This window comes from Schistocerca serialis, chromosome 3, assembly GCF_023864345.2.
Source record: "Schistocerca serialis cubense isolate TAMUIC-IGC-003099 chromosome 3, iqSchSeri2.2, whole genome shotgun sequence".
Taxonomy (NCBI): Eukaryota; Metazoa; Arthropoda; class Insecta; order Orthoptera; family Acrididae; genus Schistocerca; species Schistocerca serialis.
This window is the reverse complement of record NC_064640.1, coordinates 840,336,976-840,362,455: the sequence shown is the minus strand read 5'-3', so window position 1 is coordinate 840,362,455 and position 25,480 is coordinate 840,336,976. Positions and strand designations below refer to the sequence as shown.

At 39.8% G+C, this 25,480-nt stretch overlaps 1 protein-coding gene and 1 long non-coding RNA gene across 3 annotated transcripts in view; one reads left to right on the top strand and one right to left on the bottom strand.

Annotated features, from left to right (window-relative positions):
• The window catches only part of LOC126470903 (uncharacterized), an 86,519-nt gene extending 75,429 nt beyond the window's left edge, over nt 1–11,090 (top strand). Inside the window, exon 4 of the long non-coding RNA XR_007586276.1 lies at nt 10,579–11,090. This is a non-coding gene — a long non-coding RNA (uncharacterized LOC126470903). The remainder of the gene's footprint in view (nt 1–10,578) is intronic.
• The window catches only part of LOC126470902 (guanine nucleotide exchange factor C9orf72-like), an 89,517-nt gene that overhangs the window by 37,680 nt on the left and 26,357 nt on the right, over nt 1–25,480 (bottom strand). For both annotated transcript variants that reach the window (XM_050098933.1, XM_050098931.1), the window contains one exon: nt 3,979–4,083. In XM_050098933.1, the coding sequence (XP_049954890.1) occupies nt 3,979–4,083 (105 nt within the window). The remainder of the gene's footprint in view (nt 1–3,978; nt 4,084–25,480) is intronic.

Sequence of the window (25,480 nt, the reverse complement as noted above, 5' to 3'; positions counted from 1 at the left end):
CCTTTTTACAGATTGCTATGACTTGGGTCTTCTTCCAGGCCCATGGAACTTCCCGCTGTTCCAATGATCTCTGATGATGCATAAGAATGGTGCTATATTTGTAGCATAGTCAACATAAAATCTTACGGGGATACCGTCTGGGCCAGATGCCTTCCTGGCATCTAAAGATCTTAACAGGTTTACAATCCCAGAACACTAAACACTATGTCAGCCATCCTTTCATTTGTTTGTTAATTGTAAGGGGGAATGGTGCTGCAGTCCTCTACCGTACACGAGTTTTTGAAAGCTAGGTTTAGAATTTCGGCCTTCTGTTTATCATCGTCAGTTACATTACCTGTACAGTCAGCAAGAGAAGGTATTGAATTATTTGTAGCTTTCATAGATTTTACGTACGACCAAAATTTTTTGGGGTTATTTTTAGAATCTGCAGATAAAATATTGCTTTCAAATTTGTTAAAAGAATCTCTCAGTGTCCTTCTGACAGCTGCTTTCATTTTGCATAATTTCTGTTTGTCAGTGGAGCAGTGACTACGTTTAAAACGACTGTGCAAAATTCTCTGCTTTCACAGCAACTTCCTAATACGTTTGTTGTACCAAGGTGGATCCTTTCCCTCCCCTATATTTTTATTAGGCACATACTTCTATAGCACATGGTGGACAATACCGTTAAATTACGACCAAAGATGCTCAATATCTTTGTGTCCCGCGGTGAATGCTTGGAGCTGACTATGAAGATATTCATTAATGACACTTTTATTTGCTTTCCCAAACAAGAAAAAACTACACTGTGGTGGTTTTTTTTTTTTTTTTTTTTGCAACTTCCACTGGCATAGAAGCCACAACGACATTATGGTCACTAATACTTTCTTCTAGATTAACTTCCTCAAAAAGGTCAGGTCTGTTTGTAGTCAAGATATCTAATATGTTCCAGTTGGTTTTCTAACCAATTGCTCAAGGTTGTATGTTGAGAGCGCTCCTAGAATAACTTCACACGAATCTTTGCTTCTGCCCCCTGTGATAAACGTGTAATTTTCCCAGTCAATGGATGCCAGATTAAAGTCTCCACCTATAATTTGGATATTTACTTCCTATGTACTCAAGACTTTCCCTGAAGCGTTCTGCGAGTTGTGAGCAATCAGTGATTAATCACATAATCTGTAGACAAAGCTGAAGTCTTTTCTCTGGGCCAACCCTTTCATTGACAGCTGCAGGATCTAAGATCCACTAAATATTCCAATGGCTATAAAAGTATAAAATGGTAAAAAAAAAGGGAATGAAAATTAAAATTTAATATCTTGCCTGACACTGACTGCATTAAAAAAAACATGTCTATATTTTTAAAACTACATTTTTTTTTGACAAGTATAGTTTTTTATTTGGAGAGTATGGTACTGAAAACAACAGAAAAAGTCCAAAGAAAGAATAAGTTCTAAACTTATGTGAACTTGATCAAGAAACAGTTGTAATTACATACATGAAAAACAATGACATGGAATCCCTCAAGTGCAAGACAGCAAGAGGCCAATGACATTTACGGCATTTGACGCCCCACATATTGTCTACCATGCAACCACAATATTGGCTGCAAATGGTGACAGGGGGCGGGACTAGACATCTCCAACAGTGAGAACAGCACGAGGCTATGGAGTGTAGTTTAACTGCTTAGTTGACAAATAACTCATGAAAGTGCTACAGTGTCAATACAAAGCAGAGCAATGGCAATGACAAACAAAGCAAACATTGCATTATATGTACAACAAAAGTTGCCGAAGTTGACAATTTGTCAGAAAGGAACCCAAGGAATTTAACAGAATGAGAAAGAAGTTGCAGATGAAATATTAGTGTTTCTGCAAGATGAGTCAGTGGAATGTGTGGTATCGTACACGCTTGTCAGTGCAGACAATGTACATGAGGAGTACCATGATGACAATATGTGCTTAACAAGTGAAAGTGATATTGAAATAGGTTTCAAGCCATGTAGATCATCATCTTCATCAGACAGGGAACCTCCAAGGAGTGGTTACTAAACATAATCACACACATAGGACAATCGTCGTCCAAGGAGTGGTTACTTAACATAATCACACACATAGAAGATAATCAGCAGCAGAGTAAAAAAACAATTATGAACAGATTCAGAATAAGTCTGCAGCTATATGATCATACAGTGCATAAGAAAAACTACAGATATTCAAGGAAAAACAAGGCACACTTGTTACCAAAACTTGTGTTTGCGTGTTTCAAGGATTTTGATATAATTTACAGGATGGGTACAAAAGTGATGTATTATGTTATGCACATCAAATTGCGATAGACAGAGATTACAGTGCTTTCAAGGTAAGTAGTGGATGGTTGCACAACTTCAAACAGTGCTACAGAATTGAAAGAAATAAGATAAAGAAATTTCAAATAAAGTGTCAAGTTGATGATGCACAGCAAACTGCAGAATCTTTGTAAACATGATAAACAAACTTACGAATTTGTTTTCAACTCCGACCAATTGAGATTTGAAGAGGAAATACATATGAAAGGAACTCTGAAAATTAGAGGTACCAAGAGAGTTGGATCAACATCAAAGCCTTTATGGATTCATATTCAATTATGCCAATTTTTAATCTGGATGGTAAATTGGCCAGAAAGTTATTTATTGAGTTCTGAGAAGTTGAAGGCTCTGCCCCCTACGACTCTCCTTCATGCATGTGACCTTGCAATGGCAGTAGGGAATACCTACGTCACAGCAAGCTAGAGTGGGATAATGGGCATAAGAGAACTACAACTGTGGTATGAGCACTGCTTTTGGCCAACAGCTGGTCAAAGGGACTTGGTTTTGCACGATTTCTGGTCTGTGTATAAAAATCTTATGCCTATAGAGCAAACTACCATCCTGAAAAGTGTGTGACATTGCTATTCATACCACCTGGAAACACTGGACAAACTCAGCCTCTGGATGTTTATTTTTTTCCATGCCAATACAACATATTATCACACTATCTGCAGCTACGCCTTAAAGGATAATCAGTTACACAATAACCAGCATACACACATCGCATTCGGTTGCATGCCATCACATTTCATCAGTGTGTTGTTACACCAGTATGCTTCTATATGCATTCTTTAAGAGTGGATTCCTAGCTGAACATCCTGCATGATTTGTAACTTCAGAGGATTCGTCTCCGATCTTGATGGTGCAAAGCTTTGTGACCACTGTGGCGTGCCTTTTCTCATTCGGTGTCCATGGTGCAAGTTAACGGTTCGTTTTAAACATTTCTTGGATGTCGACGATGTCCATTCTGTGAAGTGTAATACATGCATCTCATCTCTGCACCTCTCGAACACTCATTTTCAGTCGACCTCCTTGTGCACATGCTCAGTAGCTAACATTTTTCGTGTCAAGTGAGCCTTGCTAAAGAATGAACTTGTAACCTCACACTCATAGGGTTCCTTGTGAGGAGCTGTGAACATAACGAACCATTACAAGTAGGGAGACAACTTATTAGGCAGGACAGCTCCAATCCTAGGTGAAAATCACCACCAGGAACACGTATGTGACTGACTGGAAATAGAAAACAAGTTGAACATGATAGCGTCTTTCAAGAACCTGAATATGCAATATTTTTAAAAAGCTTGTGTAACTAGACCAACCTTGAAGAAAAAAATCTGTAGTATGACTACTATTGTCTCTCAAACAGAAAAAAAACAAACACTACACAAAACCAACAAAGATATTTGATTGAGAGTTCTCCTCTCAATGGATCTCTCCTGAGCTGAATTATCCAAAATTTGATCAGAAATGTGGAAAACTTAAGTATAACTTCTAATGTTCGTGTGTATTTTTATATACTACACAGCCTACTTGAATTATTCAACACAGAAATATTTCAGATACATAAGACAATAATTAGTTTTAAAAAGTTTTACATGACTGTGAAACCAACCCATGAGAAGTTAGTTAATAACTACTTCATAGTTTACATTTACCTGCAAGTATAGACCAACATGAAATGGATAATGTACATTAGGAATCACCAGGCGTGAACATACTCTTTCACTGGCACTGAGGAATTGTGCCAAAAAGTATATGAACTGTAAAAAATAACAAGAAACATTTTTAGAGATCGAACAGGAACAAAGAGTTATACTTCTTAGCTTAGCACTAAATTTACTTGCTAACTCTAATGCTGCAAACAAGCACACCTAAAGCCTCTTACTGGAACAGCATTTTCAAAAGCTTACTCATGATTAAGTTGCATATGCTACAGCTGAAAAAATTATATATATATGAGTGTGATTCGATAAATAAGGTAACACGGACACACATGGATGTATAAATACCTCACGCAAATTGAACATGCCTAGACAGAAGAGTGAATCAGAGCTTTCAAATACCACCAGTGGATGGAGATAGCTGAGCCATTGCACTTCAGAATATAGTTTTTCTAGATAGGGGCTTTGACTTGTACATGGTTGGTGACTGAAGTGCGAAGTGTAATACGATTTCTGCATTTAATGAAAATGTTCTCAGCTATAATTCATTGCCAACAAATGGATGTTTACAGAGTGAGTGTAATGCTACAAAAACAGGCATGGTTTTGGTTCCAAGAATTTGATAAAGCCGGAACAATGTGCAAGATGAGAAAAAGTCAAAGGTGGCCAAGCACATCCACCTCCAAAGACATGTGCTGTGTAGAAGGGTTCATTCAAGTCTATCATTGCATTTGTGTAAGGCAAATTGCACACACAGTCGACCTCTCCATTGGCAGTGTAGTGGACTTCATGCACAACAAATTGGAATACCATGTATGTCAATATATTTTGGATAAATGGCAGCATCAGTGGTAAAGATTGAAATCCTGTATTTTACAGATTGATTTCAGTCACTGTGTGACCATATTTAAATCTTTATGACGAATGCTGCCATTTATACAACTTTTATTGACAATAATACGGGCGTGATGCACGCAGTTCCCAATGGAATTAGACATCAATACCAAGGGTACTGTAGAAACTCTCAGACAGGAATATAGGCAAGTGAATGGGGTTGTCTCTCCAGTGCCTAATATGGTATCAGGCAGAGTGGTTTTCTCCCTGCACCATAACATCAAAGGGGGTGGAACATGGGTGCATTATATGACGTCTGACAAAGAAAGCTCAATGTAACAACACTCCACCCCCCTTACAAGATTAAAAGGATGGTGTCTACAAAGAAAGTTATGGCCACGGCCTTTTGGACACACTGATTCATTAGTTGATTTCCTCAGCTGTGGAAGGACTGAGAATGCTGCCAGTTACTGCGTTGCAATGGAACAGCTGCTGAAGGTGATTCAGAGGAAACATCTTGAGTCATTGCATGACAATGCCCAATCATGTAGGGCCTTAGTTATGCAGATAACTGCATTGGAAAATCCTCTATATATCACTGATCTTGTACCAAGTCACTTTCACTTCTTGGACCATTAAAGAAACACCCGGCTGGCCACCACTTTAGACCCAATTGTAACATTCAGGGCGCTCTTGCTAAGTGACTCATAAACCTACACCCTACACCCTGACTTATTGTATGCCAGTTTTTACAGATTAGTTTAGTGACGTAACAAAGACTTGAACAACCATGGTTATATGTACCACTGCTTTACTAGCTTTGTGTATTTCTTAGATTTTGTGAATAAACTGTTTCTACCACAGGACTTTTTTCTGAACCACCCTTGAAATTCATTTCAAACAGGTACCTGATTCATTCATTAATAGTTGGTGGCGACTTCAATCTACCCTTGATATATTGTTGAAAACACATTTTTAAAGTCTGTGGTAGGCATAAAACATCATCTGAAATCGTACTAAATACGTTCTCTGAAAATTATTTTGAACAATAAGCTCAGGAGCCCACTCGAAGTGTACATGGTTGCAAAAGCATACTTGATCTAAACATGACCTCTTAGCAGCAAATAATCGTGAGCAAAGAGGGAGCATCATGATGGGTACAGGATTAGTAACCCCAAGGCCATTGTAGTGAGACGACACTGCAACATCCAAATCCACCAAAAATAAATGCAAAATACACCTATTTGAAAAAGCAGATAAAAATTCACTTGATGCCTTTCTAACAGACATTCTTCAGTCCTTCCAAACTATGTAAGCATAAACCAGGTGTGGCTTAAATTCAAAGAAATAGTATTTATGGCAGTTGAGAGATTTATACTAAATAAATTACAGTACACAAAAAACTGTTGCAAAAGCAGTAGAAAAGGCATGCTAAATGTATAAGAATGCAAAATCTCTAAGACTAGCAATATTTTATTAAGTTCAAAACTTAGTGCGGACTTCAATGTTAGATGCTTTTAATTTTTTGAATGACAAACCTCTGTCTCAAAATTTGACAAAAAAGCAATTGTAATGTTACCAGTGACAGTGCCACTAAAGAGGAAATAATAAACACAGTTTTCCAAAATTCCTTCCCAAAGAAGATGAAGTAAATACTCCAGAATTCGAATCAAGAATACTGCCTACATGAGTAGCTTAGAAGTAGAAGCAGATTTACTTCACACGGCAAAGCAGCTTCAATCACAATAAAGGCAAGTCTTCCTGTCGAGACAGTATACCAATTAGAATCATTTCACAGTATGCTGATACAATAGCTGCATACTTAACAATCCTATGATACCGCTCACGTACCGAGAGATCTGAATTTAAAGACTGGAAAGTTGCACAGTCTTCAGACCAATACACAAGAAAGGAAATAGAAGTAATATTCTGAATCACAAACCCACATAACCGACATCAATAATTTGCAGCAGGATTTTGAAACAATACTGCGTTCATACATTATGAATTACCTCGAAGAAAATGATCTAGTTGCTGTGTCATCTGAACAAGACACTGCTAGGACAAAAGCACCACAGGCGCAAAGATCGCCACAGGTGGCGCTAAGGATAAAGATATCGACTTCGCCTTGGCCAATTGCCCACCAAGTGCAATCCGCCAATGACCGGATAACAACAGAGAGAAGCCTACTCGAAAGACAGAAGAGCAGCTCTCGCCCAGTTGGTTATAGATCATTGGCCAGGGCTGACTTAGACAGGGAACGTCATTAGTGAACTCTTAGAAGTGATCAGGCAGTTTGCTATGTGCTGTGAAGTTCACTTACGATTATTTGCACTTAGCCATTGAGGGCCTTTTTTGCATTATACTACATGCAGTGTTGCAGACCTCAATATCTGAAAAGTCACAAAGATATTACAAGGCATAAAACAGAAATGCAAGTTCCGTTGTGAATGTGGACAATAGTAGAGTAACTATATGATCAGGGACACAATCACGCAGAATGTGTCAGACAATAGGATCAGAGAACAGATTCTGAAACATTCTAATCCTCCTCTTGAGCAGATATTGCAGATCATTGATTATCAAGACTCTTGTGATTTTACTGTAGACAGTTTTCAGTATTCTTGTAACATTTTTGTTGTACAACAGAAAGGTGGAAACAGCTCTAGTGTAACGCAGTCCCATAAACAGTCACATTTAACGGCACACAAACAGCCTTGCAGACAGAATGCTGTAACGCATCAACAGCTGAAGCACAAGCTGTGCTTCACTCACCAACAGCGTGGTACAAAATCTTGCTCCCGATGCTGTACAACACATAAACATGAACATTGCCCGTCACACCAGGCCACTTGCTACTCCTGCCACTGAATTGGACATGTCCAAAGTGTTTGCTTAAAAACACAAAAATGTGAAATAATTGCGCCCTCCTATGCAACAAGTGCATGTTGTACATTCCAAACAGGTTGCTCCCACACGGCAATCGTGTGCTGTTATTCAGACAACTAGTTCCCCTGTGCAATGTGTGTCTAATAAATTGTATGTACCTTTAGTGATTGCAGGCCGTTCAGTAAAACTTCAATTAGATGCAGGTGCATCAGTGTCCTTGTTAAACTATGAAACTTATGAACTGTTAGGCCAATCAAAACTGTTTCATGCTACAAATACGCTTACAGCATACAACAGCCAGAACATTGCAGTGGTAGGAACACTTAACATTGCGGCCACGTATCAGAATCTGCAGAAGACCGTTTCCTTCCAAGTGCTATGAAGTAGACACCAGTTAATATTTTTGGCCTTTACTTGTTCAACTTGTTTGGTCAAAACATTGTGGCCAATATGCTAGCTGTGTCTCATTTCAGTCCAACTGACAGTGTTGCCAATTTTCACACCTTGTGTGCTCCTGGCACAGGTAAGGCCAATAACTTTGTAGCACACGTTATGCTTCAAGACAACGTGCAACCACACTTTTTCAAAGCACGTGCAGTGCCTACTGCACTTTGTGAACAGGTTGCAAAAGAATTGGCTCACTGGCAAGAAAATGGCACAATTGCACCAATCTCTGCAAGTCAGTGGTCTTCCCCAGTAGTTCATGTTCACAAACCACCAGGAAAAATGAGGATTTGTGCTGATTTCAAAGCTACTGTCGATCCTCAGACAGTTATGGATACTTATCCATTGCCTCACACTGATGAACTCATGGATTGCTTAGGTGCACGTCACTATTTTTCAAAAATTGACTTTTGTGATGCTTACCTTTAGATTCCTCTTAGTGAATCATTGCAAAATGTGTTTATCATCAATAACTTTTCAAGTTCTTTCGTTTGCCTTTCTGTAGTGCATCAGCACTTGCAATTTTCCAACACTACCTAGAACAGCTAACTACTTGTGTACCTTCATGTACAAACTACCTGGATGATATTGTAGTTGCTGGCTGCATAGCAGAAGAATATCTTGCCAACTTGCACCCTTTATTTCATGTTTTGTGTGAAGCTGGACTCAAGTGCAATAAAGAAAAGTGTGTGTTTTTCCAGACAGAAATAGAATATTCAGGTTGTATTATCAATTATCTAGGTGTTCATCCAACACAGGTACATTTGCAAGCAACACGTGATCTCAAACTGCCTCAAAATGTCAAAGAATTGCAATCTGTCTTAGGCAAACTGAATTATTACATTTGCTTCATCCCTAAGTAAGCCCATATAGTGGCTCCCTTGCATCGCCTTTGCCAAGAACACGTTTGTTTTGTTTGGTCCCATGATTGTGCCATAGCCTTTCACAAATTGAAAATGGCATTGCTCAATGATCGACGCTTGGTTCATTTCGATCCAAACAAACCTGTCTATTTGGTCATGGACCACAAGCCTTTGCAGCCGCTCTTCAATCCGGCCACACTGATCCCTATTTGTAGTGCTCAGAAATTGCAATGTTGGGCTGTGCTCTCCCACTACCAGTACGAGATGACTTATTGGCCCACTTCTAAGCATGAGGACGCAGATGCTCTCGCATCTACCTATGGGACCTGATGCTGACTTCAACACTCCCAAAGTGGCATGTTTTCAAACTGATGCACAACAAATGGACATTGTCGAGCAGTTTCCCTTGCATTATCACAAATTAGTGCAAGGCGCTTTTTCCAATCCCAATTTGTAAATTTTGCTCCGATACATTCGTACCGGATGGCCATCTTCTATCAAGCACCCATTGGTTCCTTGATCTTTTGCATGTCGACATAATCTTTCTGCTGTTCATGGTGTCATTTTGCTTCACACGAAGTCAGGACATTCGTGTGTGGTGATACCGAAAGTGCTTCAAAGACATGTACTCAGCTTATTGCATCAAGGCCATTAGGGTGTTGTCCGCACAAAACAATTAACGCACAGACATTGCACACAGTTTGGCGTGGACATGCAAATAGAAAGGATGTCTGAACGGTGTCAAGTGTGTGGGGAACATCAGACCACCCCTCCACAACATTTTTTTGAGTGGTCCAAGGCAGAGCCACCTTAGCAATGTGCACGTAGACTTTGCTGGGCCTTACTGGGAACACACACTGGTTAGTAGTTGTCAATGCATATAGTAAATTCCCCTTTGTTGTTTCCATGCCATCATCAATAACATCTCACTCCACTTTGCAAGCACTTCAGTCCATATTCCGCATCACAGGTCTGCCTGAATTGCTTGTCATGGACAATGGACCTCAATTTGCCTCTGCAGAATTTTAAGATTTCTGTACAGCGAACAGCATTTGCAGTCTCACCTCAACACCATTCCAGCCACAATCAAATGGTGAGGGTGAATGTTTTGTTTGCATGTTCAAACAGCAAATGGACAAACTATGCTTGTCATCCACACAAACAAGCCTTGCTTTGCTTCTTGTCCAATTATTGCTTCCAGCCCTGTGATGGCCCTTTGCCCACAGAATTTGCTACGTGGGTGACACCACCACACACTCTTGCATTTGCTCCATACCCTGCTGTGGTCAGCACCTACAGAAGCCAGTCAGCCAACATATCAGATTAACTAACCTGTGTTTTATAGACGCCATGGCAGAAGAAGTCATGGGAGCACAGTTTCATTACTAACTCAATTGGTTCATGTATGTTTGGAGAAGGCAACTTGTTCGGAATAAACCATCAGTCTCCGAGGTAAAACCACGCATTTAACTTGAAACAAGGATACACATTGATGTTAATGTATATTTCTGAATTTCTAGTAACTCCTAATTGTTGCTGATGGATTCTTTTAATTTTGTTTCAGGAAATAAATGAGACCCAAATGACAAATATGTTGTGTGAATTCAATGGCAATCATGAGAAGTGTGATGCAAGTGTTCAGACTTAGTCTCTAACAGAATTGTGGCCCTTAGGAAAAAAGTGAAATGACTGCAAGTGAAACTGAAGTGGCATGAAGAAAAGGTGGAAACAATGGCAGAATTGACCAGTGGTGAAAAAAAGAAGCTATGTAAATGACAATCTGAAAAGTGTTCTTCAGGAACATTTTAGTTGCTTTCCTTTAGATTTTATTGTTACCCAATTGAAAAACACTGATGCAACGAAGCAATTCAGACAATACAGTGAACTAACGAAACAATTTACCCTCACTTTGTATTGCTATTTCCCTGTGGCATATAGATTTGTACACTCTTATGTTTCTTTTGTCCCACCCCCGGTATTCTTCGAGGTTGGGTGTCATCAGTAAATCCTGAATTTGGCTAGCTACAACAGGTTTTCTACTATCTAAAACAATACCAGTGACAAATGATATCTTAAAGAATGTGCACTTATTGTTATAGTATGTCAATTAGGAAGCAGTTTGTGTGGAACAACAATAAAAAGGGCATGCATGCTGTGTTGATTTGGGCAACACTGAGTATAGATTCAGAAGAGCTAGCTACTGAAGCTTTAGTTTTTCAGATAGTGTCATACACTGCAAAGATTAAGTGTCCAAGTACACAGTTCTTTGTGAATAAACTGTCATCAGATGTAATGACTGAAATTGTGAGAGTTTGTGTACTGAAACTGTCGTCTGTAAGTCTTCTTGCGAGATGAGTGATATGTGATGGCGTCGCTGTCAACATTCAGACACTGAAGAATCTCGAGTGCTCACTGAATCTGGAATCTCGAGTGCTCACTGAATCTAGGAAAATTTTGCCCCTTACTTCAAGCATCCTGCGAATGACAATGTTCATGCAATTCGTGGTCCATGCCATTGGTTTGTAATACTTTAGCTGAAAAGAAACTTATTAACTGTGTAGCTAGTGATATGAAGTGGGACTTCATTTCGAAGTTACATTACCTGAAAGAGTGAATCTTTAAAAATTGCCAGTTCACTCTCTGGTTCACATGTGAATTTCTATAACAAGAAAATAAATGTCTCTTTAGCAGCCCAATGAGCTCAGTGTTGCTGATGTCAATGAATTTCTAGTGTGTTGTCAGTACCCAGATTTTACGAATGCCTCTGCCAATGCCAATGGACAGTGTCTTGAAAGGAGGATATAAGATGAACATCAACAAAAGCAAAATGAGGATAATGGAATGTAGTCGAATTAAGTCGGGTGATGCTGAGGGAATTAGATTAGGAAATGAGACACTTAAAGAAGTAAAGGAGTTTTGCTATTTGGGGAGCAAAATAACTGATGATGGTCCAAGTAGAGAGGATATAAAATGTAGACTGGCAGTGGCAAGGAAAGCATTTCTGAAAAAGAGAAATTTGTTAACATCGAGTATAGATTTAAATGTCTGGAAGTCGTTTCTGAAGGTATTTGTATGGAGTGTAGCCATGTATGGAAGTGAAACATGGACGATAAATATTTTGGACAAGAAGAGAATAGAATCTTTCGAAATGTGGTGCTATAGAAGAATGCTGAAGATTAGATGGGTAGATCACATAACTAATGAGGAGGTATTGAATAGAATTGGTGATAAGAGGAGTTTGTGGCACAACTTGACAAGAAGAAGGGACCGGTTGGTAGGACATGATCTGAGGCATCAAGGGATCACAAATTTAGCATTGGAGGGCAGTGTGGAGGGTAAAAATCATAGACGGAGACCAAGAGATGAATACACTAAGGAGATTCAGAAGGACGTAGGTTGCAGTAAGTACTGGGAGATGAAGAAGCTTGCACAGGATAGAGTAGCATGGAGAGCTGCATCAAACCAGTCTCAGGACTGAAGACCACAACAACAACAACTCTGCCACTGTAGAATTCATCAGAATTATTGATAAACTGTTTGTTGTGTGCAACTCTAGCAATGTTCATGCTAAGGGCTTTAAACAACCATTGAGAACTAAAAATGTAAATTATTGGACTGAATTTCTTTGTCGTGCAGAAAACTTCCTTCAAACATTAAGGACTGATGGTGGGTGTACATTAGTACATCGATGAAAAACATTTGTGCTGGGTTTTTTTGATGTGCTTACATGGTGTTAGAGGCCTCTCCCAGGAGTTTCTGTTCCAGGATATTGAAGCTCAAATGTATTTTTTAACATACGAACTCTCACAAAATCATCTAGAACTTTTTTTGTCAGATCTACCTTTGGTTGGAGCAATAATCCCACCACATTACAGTTCCAGTCAGTTCTGAGAACAATGTTGCTCAAGAACAATGATACTACAAGTGACAAGAGTAATATAGATGACACTGAGAAAGTGAGGTCTTTCGTTGTTCACGAATTATTGTGCCATAAGAAGCACAGTGATAAGTTCACTAATAATAGTGAAGATACTGGTTACTTTGAGGCTCGTGATTTAACACTACCTAGTGACTACCAGGAGAATATTATTTATTATACACCGAATAGCCAAAGAAACTGGTATACCTATCACACAGAAGTGCCGCAACACGATGTGGCATGGACTCGACTAATGTCCGAAGTAGTGCTGGAGGGAACTGACACCATGAATCCTGCAGGGCTGTCTATAAATCCGTAAGACTATGAGGGGTGGAGATCTCTTCTGAACAGCACGTTGCAAGGCACCCCAGATATGCTCAATAATGTTCATGTCGAGAGAGTTTGGTGGCCAGCGAAAGTGTTTAAAACTCAGAAGACTGCTCCTGGAGCAACTCTGCAGCAACTGCCCAAGTCCATCAGAATGCACAATGGACATTGTTTGATTGTGTGAAGGTTCATCACATATTTGATGAGGTAATTATAATAAGAAATTTTTCATGTTAACTTTTTGGTCATTTTGTATTGTTATATAGTTTTACCATTCAGTAAATAAAATGTGAATAGTGGAAGCAAAAAATCTGTTGCACAGAGGTAACATTTTTGTGAAGCATAATTTGTCAGCAGCCTTAGTGGCAGTATGGAAATTACGTATGTAAAAACAGCAGAATAATCGCAAATCAGACAGGATGTTTATGTACCTGTCACTTAACAGAGTCGTGTCTAGACATATCAGAGGTCCCATATCATTCCAACTGCACACTCCCCACACCATTACAGAGCCTCCATCAGCTTGAACAGTCCCCAGCTGACATGCAGGGTCCATGGATTCATGAGGTTGTCTCCATACCCGTACACGTCCATCCGCTCGGATATAATTTGAAACGAGACTCGTCCGACCAGGCAACATGTTCCCAGTTATCAACAATCCAATGTCGGTGTTGACAGGCCTAGTCAAGGTGTAAAGCTTTGTGTGGTAATTAAGTGTACACAAATGTGCCACCGGCTACAAAAACCCATACTGATGATGTTTCGTTGAATGGTTCGCACGCCGACACTTGTTGATGGCCCAGCATTGAAATCTACAGCAGTTTGCAGAAGGGTTGCACTTCAGTCATGCTGAATGATTCTCTTCAGTTATCGTTGGTCCCATTCTTCCAGGATTTTTTTCTGGCCAAAGTGGTGTTGGAAATTTGATATTTTACTGGATTCTTGATATTCACAGTACACTCGTGAAATGGTCATAGGGGAAATTCCCCACTACCTCAGAGATGCTGTGTCCCATCGCTCGTGTGCCAACTATATAACACCATGTCCAAACTCACTCAGATATTGATAACCAGCCATTGTAGCAGCAGTAACCGATCTAACAACTGCGCCAGACACTTATTGTCTTACATAGGCGTTGCCGAGTGCAGCACCGAATTCTGCCTATTTACATATCTCTGTACTTAAAATGCCCATACCACTTTCTTTGGCGCTTCAGTGTATGTTGGGATATGTTGTGAGAATATGCAAATGTTGACATGTGCTAAGTGTAAAGAACTTATTAATGTTCCCGACATGTGCCCAAATGATCACACATGCTGTAAGATTCCTGCGGCAAATCCAGCTGCTTTTACTATAAAGGTTGACAGAGGTGGTTTGCTTCACCCATCTGCAGGAGTGTTTACAATAGTGCAACACAAAGAAAAATGTTTTTGTTCTGCTCTAGTGGGATTTACTTTAAAATCAGACCATCTTTGGCCTATTAATTCTGTTTGTTTTCTTTGGTGAACAAGCCAATGTTTTTAGCAAAGTGCATAAACTAGTCACTGCCATTAACTGAGGACGTGTGAGTCACACTTAATACAACATATTGCTGCTATGCACCTTCAGATTAAATTAAAGGCAAACACAAAAAAAGTAACAGCTGCTGCACAGAGTAACTATTCTGGCACGAGGCAGAGGTTGGGGAAGGTAATTACATCTACCATTGTATGCCATGTAAATATATATTGAATGAAGCAAAACAATAAATAAAAATTAAAAGTTGAGGTTTACACGTTACTAATTTGACCACCACCTTCCTTTTCCAAAATTCGCACCAGTAAATTGTTAACATAAAAACCTTTATTAAAGATTTTTTCCCCAGTTAGCAGCTGAAATTAGCAACAAAGCCGTTGTTTAGCAGTTTTGCTGCCTAATGATGTGTTCAGATTTTTTCTCATTAGGTTTAGAGAGAAATACACTTTGCATCAAATGTGTGAATGTTCGTCACATATCTCATGAGGTAACTACAGTAACAAATTTTTATGTCAACTTTTTGGTTATTTTGTATCACTACTATAGTTTTAACATTCACAAAATAAAATGTGAATAGTGAAAGCAAAAAATCTGTTGCACAGAGGTAAGATTTTTGAGAAGCATAATTTGTCAGCAGCCTTAGTGGCAGTATGGAAATTATGTACATAAAAACAACAGAATAATTGCTAAATTGATCTTGCAGGGTAGGGTTAGAAGGTACAAGGCAACAGCTAACAGCGAAAGATAAAAACAAACACACACACACACACACACAAAAAAACACACACACACACACACACACACACACACAGCGTCACATAGCGTACATCAATTGTAATCACATAGCGTACATCAATTGTAATTGTATTTTTTCTATGCAGCAGAACAATTTGACACCTTGCCCCAATTTAACATGGCGACTGTGACATCACATATCATGGTTTTGCTTCGTGTAATAGTCTCTCCACTTTAGTGTTGAGCTCAATGCTGACCTCTGCGCATGTAAACATATAGCGCCCCAGTGGTGGAAGCTGGCAAAGTCGATAAATCGCTGTCAAAAACTATTCTGATGGCTGAATCTGAGACCACTGTTTTTTAATGTCTAATAAAACACAGCTCCAAGTCTCACTTAAAGGGTAACTTGTCTCTATTCATAGGGCTGTCAGATAGTCGCACACTCGCTTTTTTCCTGAGACGCCACAATGAAGGTATTATACCTAAATTTGCAAGATTTGTTCATTATATTCATACAAAACTGGCCAACAACATTAAGAAGTATGCTAGTTTTGCCTTAGCAAGGGAGTGCATTCGTTTTACTTGCACACAACTGGATCACTAGCCAAGAATTTATTTTACTTGCAGTCAGAGGTATCAAAATGTTCAAATGTGAGTGAAATCTTATGGGACTTAACTGCTAAGGTCATCAGTCCCTAAGCTTAAACACTACTTAACCTAAATTATCCTAAGGACAAACGCGCACACCCGCGCCCGAGGGAGGACTCGAACCTCCACCAGGACCAGCCGCACAGTCCATGACCACTCGGCTAATCCTGCGCTCACAAGGGAACCTCCCCATCGCACCCCCCTCAGATTTAGTTATAAGTTGGCAGAGTGGATAGGCCTTGAAAAACTGAACACAGATCAATCGAGAAAACAGGAAGAAGTTGTGTGGAACTATGAAAAAAATTAGCAAAATATACGAACTGAGTAGTCCACGTGCAACATATGTAACTACAAGGGTAATATGCAGTCTGGAGCGCCGTGGTCCTGTGGTTAGCGTGAGTAGCTGTGGAGTGAGAAGTCTTTGGTTCAAGTCTTCCCTCGTCTGTAAATTTTAATTTTTTGTTTTCAGACAATTATTATCTGTCCGTCTGTCCGTCCAATGCGATCACTTTTTTGGGAGTGATAATCACATCCACAAGAAAACCTAAATCGGGCAAGGTAGAAGAATCTTTTTACCCATTCGCCAAGTGTACAAGTTAGGTGGGTCGACAACATATTACTGTCATGTGACGCACATGCCGTCCACAGTATCGTATAGAATATATCAGACGTGTTTTCCTGTGGAGGAATCGGTTGACCTATGACCTTGCGATGAAATGTTTTCAGTTCCCATTGGAGAGGCACGTCCTTTCGTCTACTAATCGCACGGTTTTGCGGTGCGGTCGCAAAACATAGACACTAAACTTATTACAGTGAACAGAGACGTCAATGAACGAACGGACAGATCATAACTTTGCGAAAATAAAGAATGTGTGGAGGACTTGAACCATGAACCTCTCCTTCCGCAGCTGCTCACGCTAACCACAGGACCACGGCGCTCCTGACTGCACATCACCCTTGAAGTTGCGTATGTTACACGTGGACTACTCAGTTCGTATATTTTGCTAATTTTTTTCATAGTTCCACACAACTTCTTCCTGTTTTCTCGATTGATCTGTGTTCAGTTTTTCAAGGCCTATCCACTGTTCCAACTTATAACTAAATCTGAGGGGGGTGCGATGGGGAGGTTCCCTTGTCAGAGGTATCATCACTGCTGTCAGCTGTATTCTGAAAATGTGTGGATAATTATTCTTGGGTGCTATCAGACTAGGTGCACAGCAGTGCCATCAGTATGTAGTCTTCAAAGTTTCAATGGCGTTGTTCTTGACTCACGGTATTGGATGACAACATCCTTTGACAGACTGTCATGACCTCACGAGTAAAGAAGTGGACGATGCCGTGCTATCAGTTTTGCACAAAGGCCTAAATTTTGCTCTTATACTGAGGAATGTTCCCATCACTGAATTCATTTGCAAAGTTGAGCAAGTGGTGCCCAGCTTTCCTGAGGATCAAGCCAAAGAAATTAGGCAAGAGGTCTCGCACATATTGGATAGGGCACCGTCCCCATGGAATAACATCTCTCTCTCGAAATGGGAGCAGTCCGGTACATTAGAGAGGCCCAAGATTTAATAATTCTACCAGCGGACAATGGCAATGCCACGGTTCTTCTTTCAAGGGATGATTATCTGGGAAAAATGGATATTTACTTGAGGTCTCGGGATACCGAAGACTGCAGAACAACCCAAGTGAATGCATAAAATGGAAAACTTTTACTTTTGAAGAATAGTTCACTGCCTGATGATGTACTTAAAAAACTTCATCCTGGTGCTGCCGATCCAATGACATAATGTACCCAAAGTATATAAGCAAAGCTTTTCATTTCGGCTGATCATGAATAACTTGGGTGCTCCCACTTACATCTTGGCCAAGTATTTAGCGTCTGTTCTTGGCCCTTATGTTGGAAATTGTGAACATATTATTTCCAATTCTGTAGTTTTTAATGCAGCGAATGAAGTCCCTGTGTCTTGGTCCCTCCGATTTGCTAGTCAACTTTGATGTAGTATCCTTTTTGCCCAGGTCCCTCTTGAAGAATCTTTGCCGTTAATTGGTGAAAAACTGGACAAGGAAATGACTAAGCTTTGTCACCAAGTGCTGATGTACTTTTTATTCAATGCCATATATTTTGGACAAACTGATGTACTGGCTATGGGGAGTCCATTATCCCCTAGAGTTGTGAATTTATTTATGGAAGAATTTGAAGACACAGTGCTGAGAATAGCATTTTTAAAACCTACCTGTTTTTGGAGGCACATCGGCAATAGGCCCATGGTTTGCGTTGAGAGAGATGCTTTGAACCGTTTCCGCAACTGTTTTAATTGATTTCATCCCAGCATCAAGTTCACGATACAGGTTGAAGGAGATGGAAAGCTTCTGTTCCTAGATGTCTTGGTTTACAGAGGGGACGATGGAACACTGGGATGCAGTGTTTATCAAAAGCCCATGCACACGGACTATTACTCAAAAGCCCATGCACACGGATTATTACCTGCACGCATTGAGCCGTCATCCATCATTCCAATGCATAGGGGTCTTACAGATGTCAACAGAAGCTTATGACAACTCAGATGCAGAAAACTTGACACAAGAGCTGGATCATCTTAAAGTTGTGTTCAAACAGAATGGCTATACAGACAAGCAGATCCATTGCACTTTCCATTAGAAGATATATGTTACTCAGTTGCTTTCCTAGGGGTCTTACAGATGTCAACAGAAGCTTATGACAACTCAGATGCAGAAAACTTGACACAAGAGCTGGATCATCTTAAAGTTGTGTTCAAACAGAATGGCTATACAGACAAGCAGATCCATTGCACTTTCCATTAGAAGATATATGTTACTCAGTTGCTTTCCTACATTTTGCTGGCAACATATCTTTGAAAAGAGGAAGAATTTGAAAAAGATATGAGATAAAAAGCGTTTTTCATCTGCCAATCAAGATCAGAGCGCTCCTTGGCTCAGTAAAGGATGACTTGGGATTAAGGAAGCTTGGTGTGTACAAAATCCCCTGCCATTGTAGGAAAGCTTACATTGGTCAAACAGTTTGTACCATTCAGGGCCAACGTATTGAGCACCAACACCACACACACATAAAAGAATCCATTAAATTTGACTATCTGACAATCTTATAAGCAAAGAAATGGGTTACCCTTTAAGAAAGATTTGGAACCCTGTTTTATCAAACATTAAATAATAATTGTCTTTGATTCAGCCATCAGAATAGTTTTCGATAATGAAATATTGATTTTGCCAGCTTCCATCACTGGGGCACTATATGTTCAGTTGTGTTAGAGGGGAGTTGCAACAATCTCTTGTGCACACACTGTTTGCCTTCCACAGTGTATACAGGAACCACCGCTCACGGCCTGAATTCAGTTCCGGCGAGTTCATGCAACAGCTTACTCACTTGAAGATGGCGACCAAATGTACTGCGGAAATAGTGTGTCAAGATGACTTCATGATCTGGCTGCAGACCCGAGAAGAATATTATCTCTTACTACACCAGGAAAGCCTAAGTAGTCAGATAAGCATGTCTCATCAAGCAATGTCCTACATGACAATGTTCAACATTGTCCCTTCTTCGAGTTTGAAAGGATATGCGCCATCGTCGAATAGTTGGTTTGACTGTCTGCAGCTTGTTGGCTAATTCCAATCACTGTCTTTCCCACTCAAACAATACTGTTACTCCCTAAAAAAGAATCATTAGAGAAAGACTGAATGAATATAAGAAGACAACGATGCAAGTCCCAATCTGTCCTATAATTATGTCACCAGCTTATATTGTACATCTTTTTCATGTCAAAAAATATTCTTGTACAATGCAATCTATATAGGATATAGGAAAGCAAGATATATAGCTGCCTCCAGTACAGCTGATTGTCGGCTTTGAGTCAATAAATCCTGAACCTGCACTAAGTGTGACTAAGAAGCTACCTTGTCACCTGGTGCCAGGACCATACGACAGTTAATTAGTTGCTGCAGTAGTTTTCTTATAATTTGTTAATAGAACACTTCTATAACTACTGGGGCACATCCACTCATTCCCTTGGTTGAGATAGGTGGGATTTACACTGCCTCCCTTCACATGATGGTAAATCGTTCAGTTTACTGTACTGCATTTAAAAATTCTAGATGGATTTTCTTTGATTCATTGTCAAAGTGTCACAGCAATATGTATTTCATTTACTAGTACATGGGAGTTTCATTCCATATCAAATCCATCCCCCATTAGAGGGAAGGGTCCTTATAGGATTCAGTGCCGTTAGAGCTGAAATCCAAACCACCCTCCTCCATGACTGCACGATGGAAACGGGGTGCTACATTCAGGCAGCCAAAGACAGTATGTAGTCTTGGCAAAGTCGCCAGGTATTGTTTGGAGGCACTGCTCATTCAGTACTCATGTTATAGGTGTCTGACAAATATTCTCAGAAATCTGATAACTTTCTACAAGTCGTACTGAACTAATAGAACGGCTGATTTGGTCCAGGGACACTCATGGTGATCTCATTTTGTTCTCTTTAATGGTTGGCATTTGACTCTTCTATGGGCTGCACGCCTGCCCCTGACTGCTTATTGCACTCCTCACTACACCGAGGACCAAGCTGTTATACGTGACCATAAGACTGCAGGACGATTGCATCACTGATGAGGTGGAGTCATTCAAAATGTGATCAATCTATTTCTGGAACCTATCACAGTGTTCACATTCAGCCAGCTGTTTGTACTGTAAGCAGTTACCTCTGCTAAGCGTCCTTTTTGACAGCCACCTTTTGAGCACAATTTGACTGGTTTTCTAGGTGTATCCAGGTTAGGAAATAGTCAGAGGAGTGTAGTTACCATCACTTCGCATAAGTGGGAGAAATTAGCTCCACCAAGTTGTGACTGTGGTGCTAGAAAGCAGACTGTCCATCACGTAATTCGAGAATGTCCTCAGAGAGCTTTTCTTGGGGATCTGACAGATTTCCTGGCGATGACAGAGGGTTCAGTAGACTACATACTAGATATTAGTTTGTAGTCTGAGATAACTGTCATGTTTTGTGATGTAGCCATACCCTAAATAAATGTGAGGATGGAAAGTATACTGAGCGATATATGGCAGAGGATGATCCCAAAGCAATAGTGCAATGGAAAGTCTGCCCCTTCAGAAGATTGAGGCACTGAAAACAAGAGGCTCTCAACAGCTCTACACCTGCAGAAGATGGTAATGTATGACTATCAGGGCAGTTTAAGAAAACTCGTGTTAACTGGTATGATATGATCTTATGCTCTTCCTGCTTCATGTGCTGCTCAGTTGCATTTCCCAAAACTTACAAGCCCTTCTAGATGATACTGTACACCTATAGTGTGTACACCTGAAAGGCCTCCCAGGACTGGGATGACTGACTTCATCTTGCACCTTTTACATTCTGGCAATGTAATTATGTTCATTTCAGTGACACTTACTTTATTTGCTCCTACATTCTACCTGATTGATTCCTGACTGTCAATCTTCATTAAATATCTGCAGAACATGACACAGCTGTTGAAATTAAGTTTTTTTAAAAAAATACAAAATAAAAAGTGCAAAAAGAAGATTATGGTTTAGCATCCTGTTACTAACAAGGTCCTTAGAGACGACAGCAGAAGCTCAGATTGTTTTAAGGACGAGGTAGGGCACTGGGCGGGTCCTTTCAAAGGAGCCATCCCAGCATTTGCCTGGAGTGATTTAGGAAAATCATGCAAAACCTGAATCTTGATGGCCTGTAGAGTGTTTGAACCATCATCCTCCTGAATGCAAGTCCCGTGTGCTAAACACTGCACCACCTCACTTGGTAATTGATAATTACAATGAATTTTCAAGTTTGATGACTTGACAGGAATATATATTAAGAGAAACTAATTTATTAACTGCTGTACCCTCATCCAGATTGTAGAGTTACTAGTCAAAGAAAGAAATATGATTTTAGTCCCACAAGTACTTAGAAAACTCAGTCTACCTTCATAGGGCTACACATCTACATAGTTCTTACACAACCAGGCTGGAGCAGATATATCAAAACGTATATCTCTATTTCGCAAGCCACTTTATGAAGTATGGACAAGGGTATTTTGTACAACACAGTAATTTCTTCCCTTTCCTGTTCTAAGTGTGCATGGGATGAATGACTGTTAGTAAGCCACTGTAGGGCTCAAAATCTCTCTCTTTTTACCACAATTTCTTTTTTGAGATCTTGAGAGATATAGGAGTAAGCAATATGTCGGTTAACTCCTCTAGGAACATACGAGAGGTGTTCAATAAATAATGCAACACTTTTTTCTGAAAGCAGGTTGCTTTTATTCACGAATCCAATACACCATATTATTCCCTGTCTTTTGACTACAAAACCCTATTTTTCAACATAACCTCAGTTCAATGCAACAGCCTTACGTCACACTGAGAGGGCCTGTATGCCCACACAGTGCCACTCTACTGGTCGACATCAGAGCCAACGTCTTGCTGCATCAATAACATCCTCATCATCCATGTACTGCTCCCCATGGAGTGCATCCTTCATTGGGCCAAACAGATGGAAGTCGGAAGGGGTGAGATCTGGGCTGTAGAGCGATTGGGAAGAATAGTCCAATTAAGTTTTGTGAGCTCCTATTGGGTGCACAGACTTGGGTGACTCCTTGAACTGTCAAGGAGAATGAGAAGTTTGTTTGTATTTTTGTGGCGATGAACATGCTGTAGTTGTTTCTTCAATTTCCTTAGGGTAGCACAGCTGTGTGCAGCTGGCCAGCATATTGGAGATCAGACAGGTTTGTGCGACCTCGTTGCGACAATGACAGACATCTCGCCCAATGACTCACTGTGCTTTTGTTCACTGCCAGGTTCCTGTTGACATTCTCCAAGCGCCTGTATATGTGAAGATCTGGTTTTTTGCCAAAATAATCTCAATGACAGCTCTCCATATGGAACACACCTCTGTTACTGATGCCATTTTGTAGGCCGTGTATAGTGCTGCCAACTATCTGAACTTCATGAAACTAGAGCAGTAAAAGTGGGATTATTCCAGTATGTCCCACAACAAATTCCGCACTTTTCAAACAAAACTGGTCAAGAAAAAAATGTGCTGCATCGCTTATTGGACACTCCTCGTACATTCTCAAAATTTCAACAGTGAATCACAACACACCTGACATTGGAGATTGATCAGCATCTCCATGACTCTTTCATGCTTACTTGTAAGACTCCACTTGATAGACCGGGGGTCCACTGCACAAAGGAAGTAGCTACTCAGGTAGCACAATACTTGTTGAGGTACAACAGGGTTTTTTATACTAGGCGATGGTTTAAGGTCCTCTGATGAACACTCACTAGACAACACACAGATAGCAAAACCAGACTGTCTTCTGAGTACAGACACTTTAAATGTCAAAATTTTACCAGTAATTGTTGAAGTATTCATAACAATCCTGACTTTACTGCCTTCCAGGAAAGTCGTCGTGCTCAAATTATTCTCACAACCAAGAGCTGGCTAAAAGCTGAAGTAGGAAGTTCTGGAATATTTAGTGAGGCATGCAACATATATTAAGAACATAAATTAAATGCCATAGGAGGGGAGTTGCCAAAAATATTCTCTCCACTGAAGCTGAGTCTGACAGGGAAGTTGTCCAGACACATATAACAGGTGTAAGTATAATCAAGTTACTTGTTTGATACCTTTACTGGCCACCCGATTCTGCCCTGAGAGTTTTAGAATCATTCAAAGAAGGTCTTCACTCAGCAGCACAAAAATGTCAGCTCATTTAATATTAGTAGGAGGCTACTTTAACCTACCGAGTACAGACTAGGATGTTGATTGGTTCATTGTAGGTGGTACAGAGAGTCAGTCTTGTTAAGTACTTTTGAACACATTTTACGAAAACTATTTTGAGCAGCTAGTTCAACAGCCCACGTGCAATGGAAATATTTTAAAACTTGTAGCTACAGAGAGGCCTGATCTTATCGACAGTGGTGTCAGTAGAGAGACAAGGATTAGTGATCGTGATATCATAGCAATGATTGTTACTAAAGTTAAATCAATCAAGCAGGCTAGGAGAGAACTTTTGCTAGAAAGAGCAGGTAAGTAGTTTTTAGCATCCCATTTAGACAATTATTTAGTTCCAGTATGATGGTCATAATGGAATTATGTAAAAAATGCTCTGGAGAAGTATGTGCCAAGTATGTAGATTAAGAACAGAAAAGACAAAAAAACCATTACTGCAGCGCCTTAGACCGCTTGGCTAATCCCGCGCAGCCAAAAAAGCCCCACTGTTTTTAAACCCTTGTCAAGTCAGCCATTTTGAGCAGTGAATGCTAAAAATGTCATACGTTCTTAAACTGCCATGCAGTATTCTATTTAAATTGCCATATATCATGCTGCATGCAATTTAAAAATATGAAAAAAAATACTTCTTACAGAAGTATGTAGTTCATTATGGCATACCCAGATTGTCATACTTCTTCAATTTAATTTGTTTATAAGTGACAAAATAAAAAGTATTTTTAAGAAACAATACAAATTTGATTTTGTTTCCACATTATTAACATTACACTTGAGACAAAGAAAGCTCATCGATGTCCATAAAATACATACAAATTTCTGAGTAAAATGACATAATAAAAATGAAAAATTTAATATGATTTACAGAGATGATAATTATAATAATTGGACAGTACATTACAGTATGCCTTATGTATGTAGTTCTGTATAGTTTCAGAGCAGAATACATTTTACCGTAGGTCTTTTGCTAAGTCCCATATTCATTAAGAATGCTATAGAACCTCTTACCTCAGCTATTGTCACATTCTTCCATTTTTTATATGGGCTGGATAAAGTAGCATGTTCAGATATAAACTACTTAGCTGAGCAATTTGTTTCAGTGACAATTTGTTAAAGTAACACTGCTGTGAAAAATATATTGAAATATTCAACTGCAGAAGATCCTACTGGTGGCATATGTGTTGGTCCAGGCACCTTGTGAAATGGATGTGTTAGTGGCTGTAGTGTTTTAGTTGCAATCACTTCAGTGTACTATGTACACTCCTGGAAATTGAAATAAGAACACCGTGAATTCATTGTCCCAGGAAGGGGAAACTTTATTGACACATTCCTGGGGTCAGATACATCACATGATCACACTGACAGAACCACAGGCACATAGACACAGGCAACAGAGCATGCACAATGTCGGCACTAGTACAGTGTATATCCACCTTTCGCAGCAATGCAGGCTGCTATTCTCCCATGGAGACGATCGTAGGGATGCTGGATGTAGTCCTGTGGAACGGCTTGCCATGCCATTTCCACCTGGCGCCTCAGTT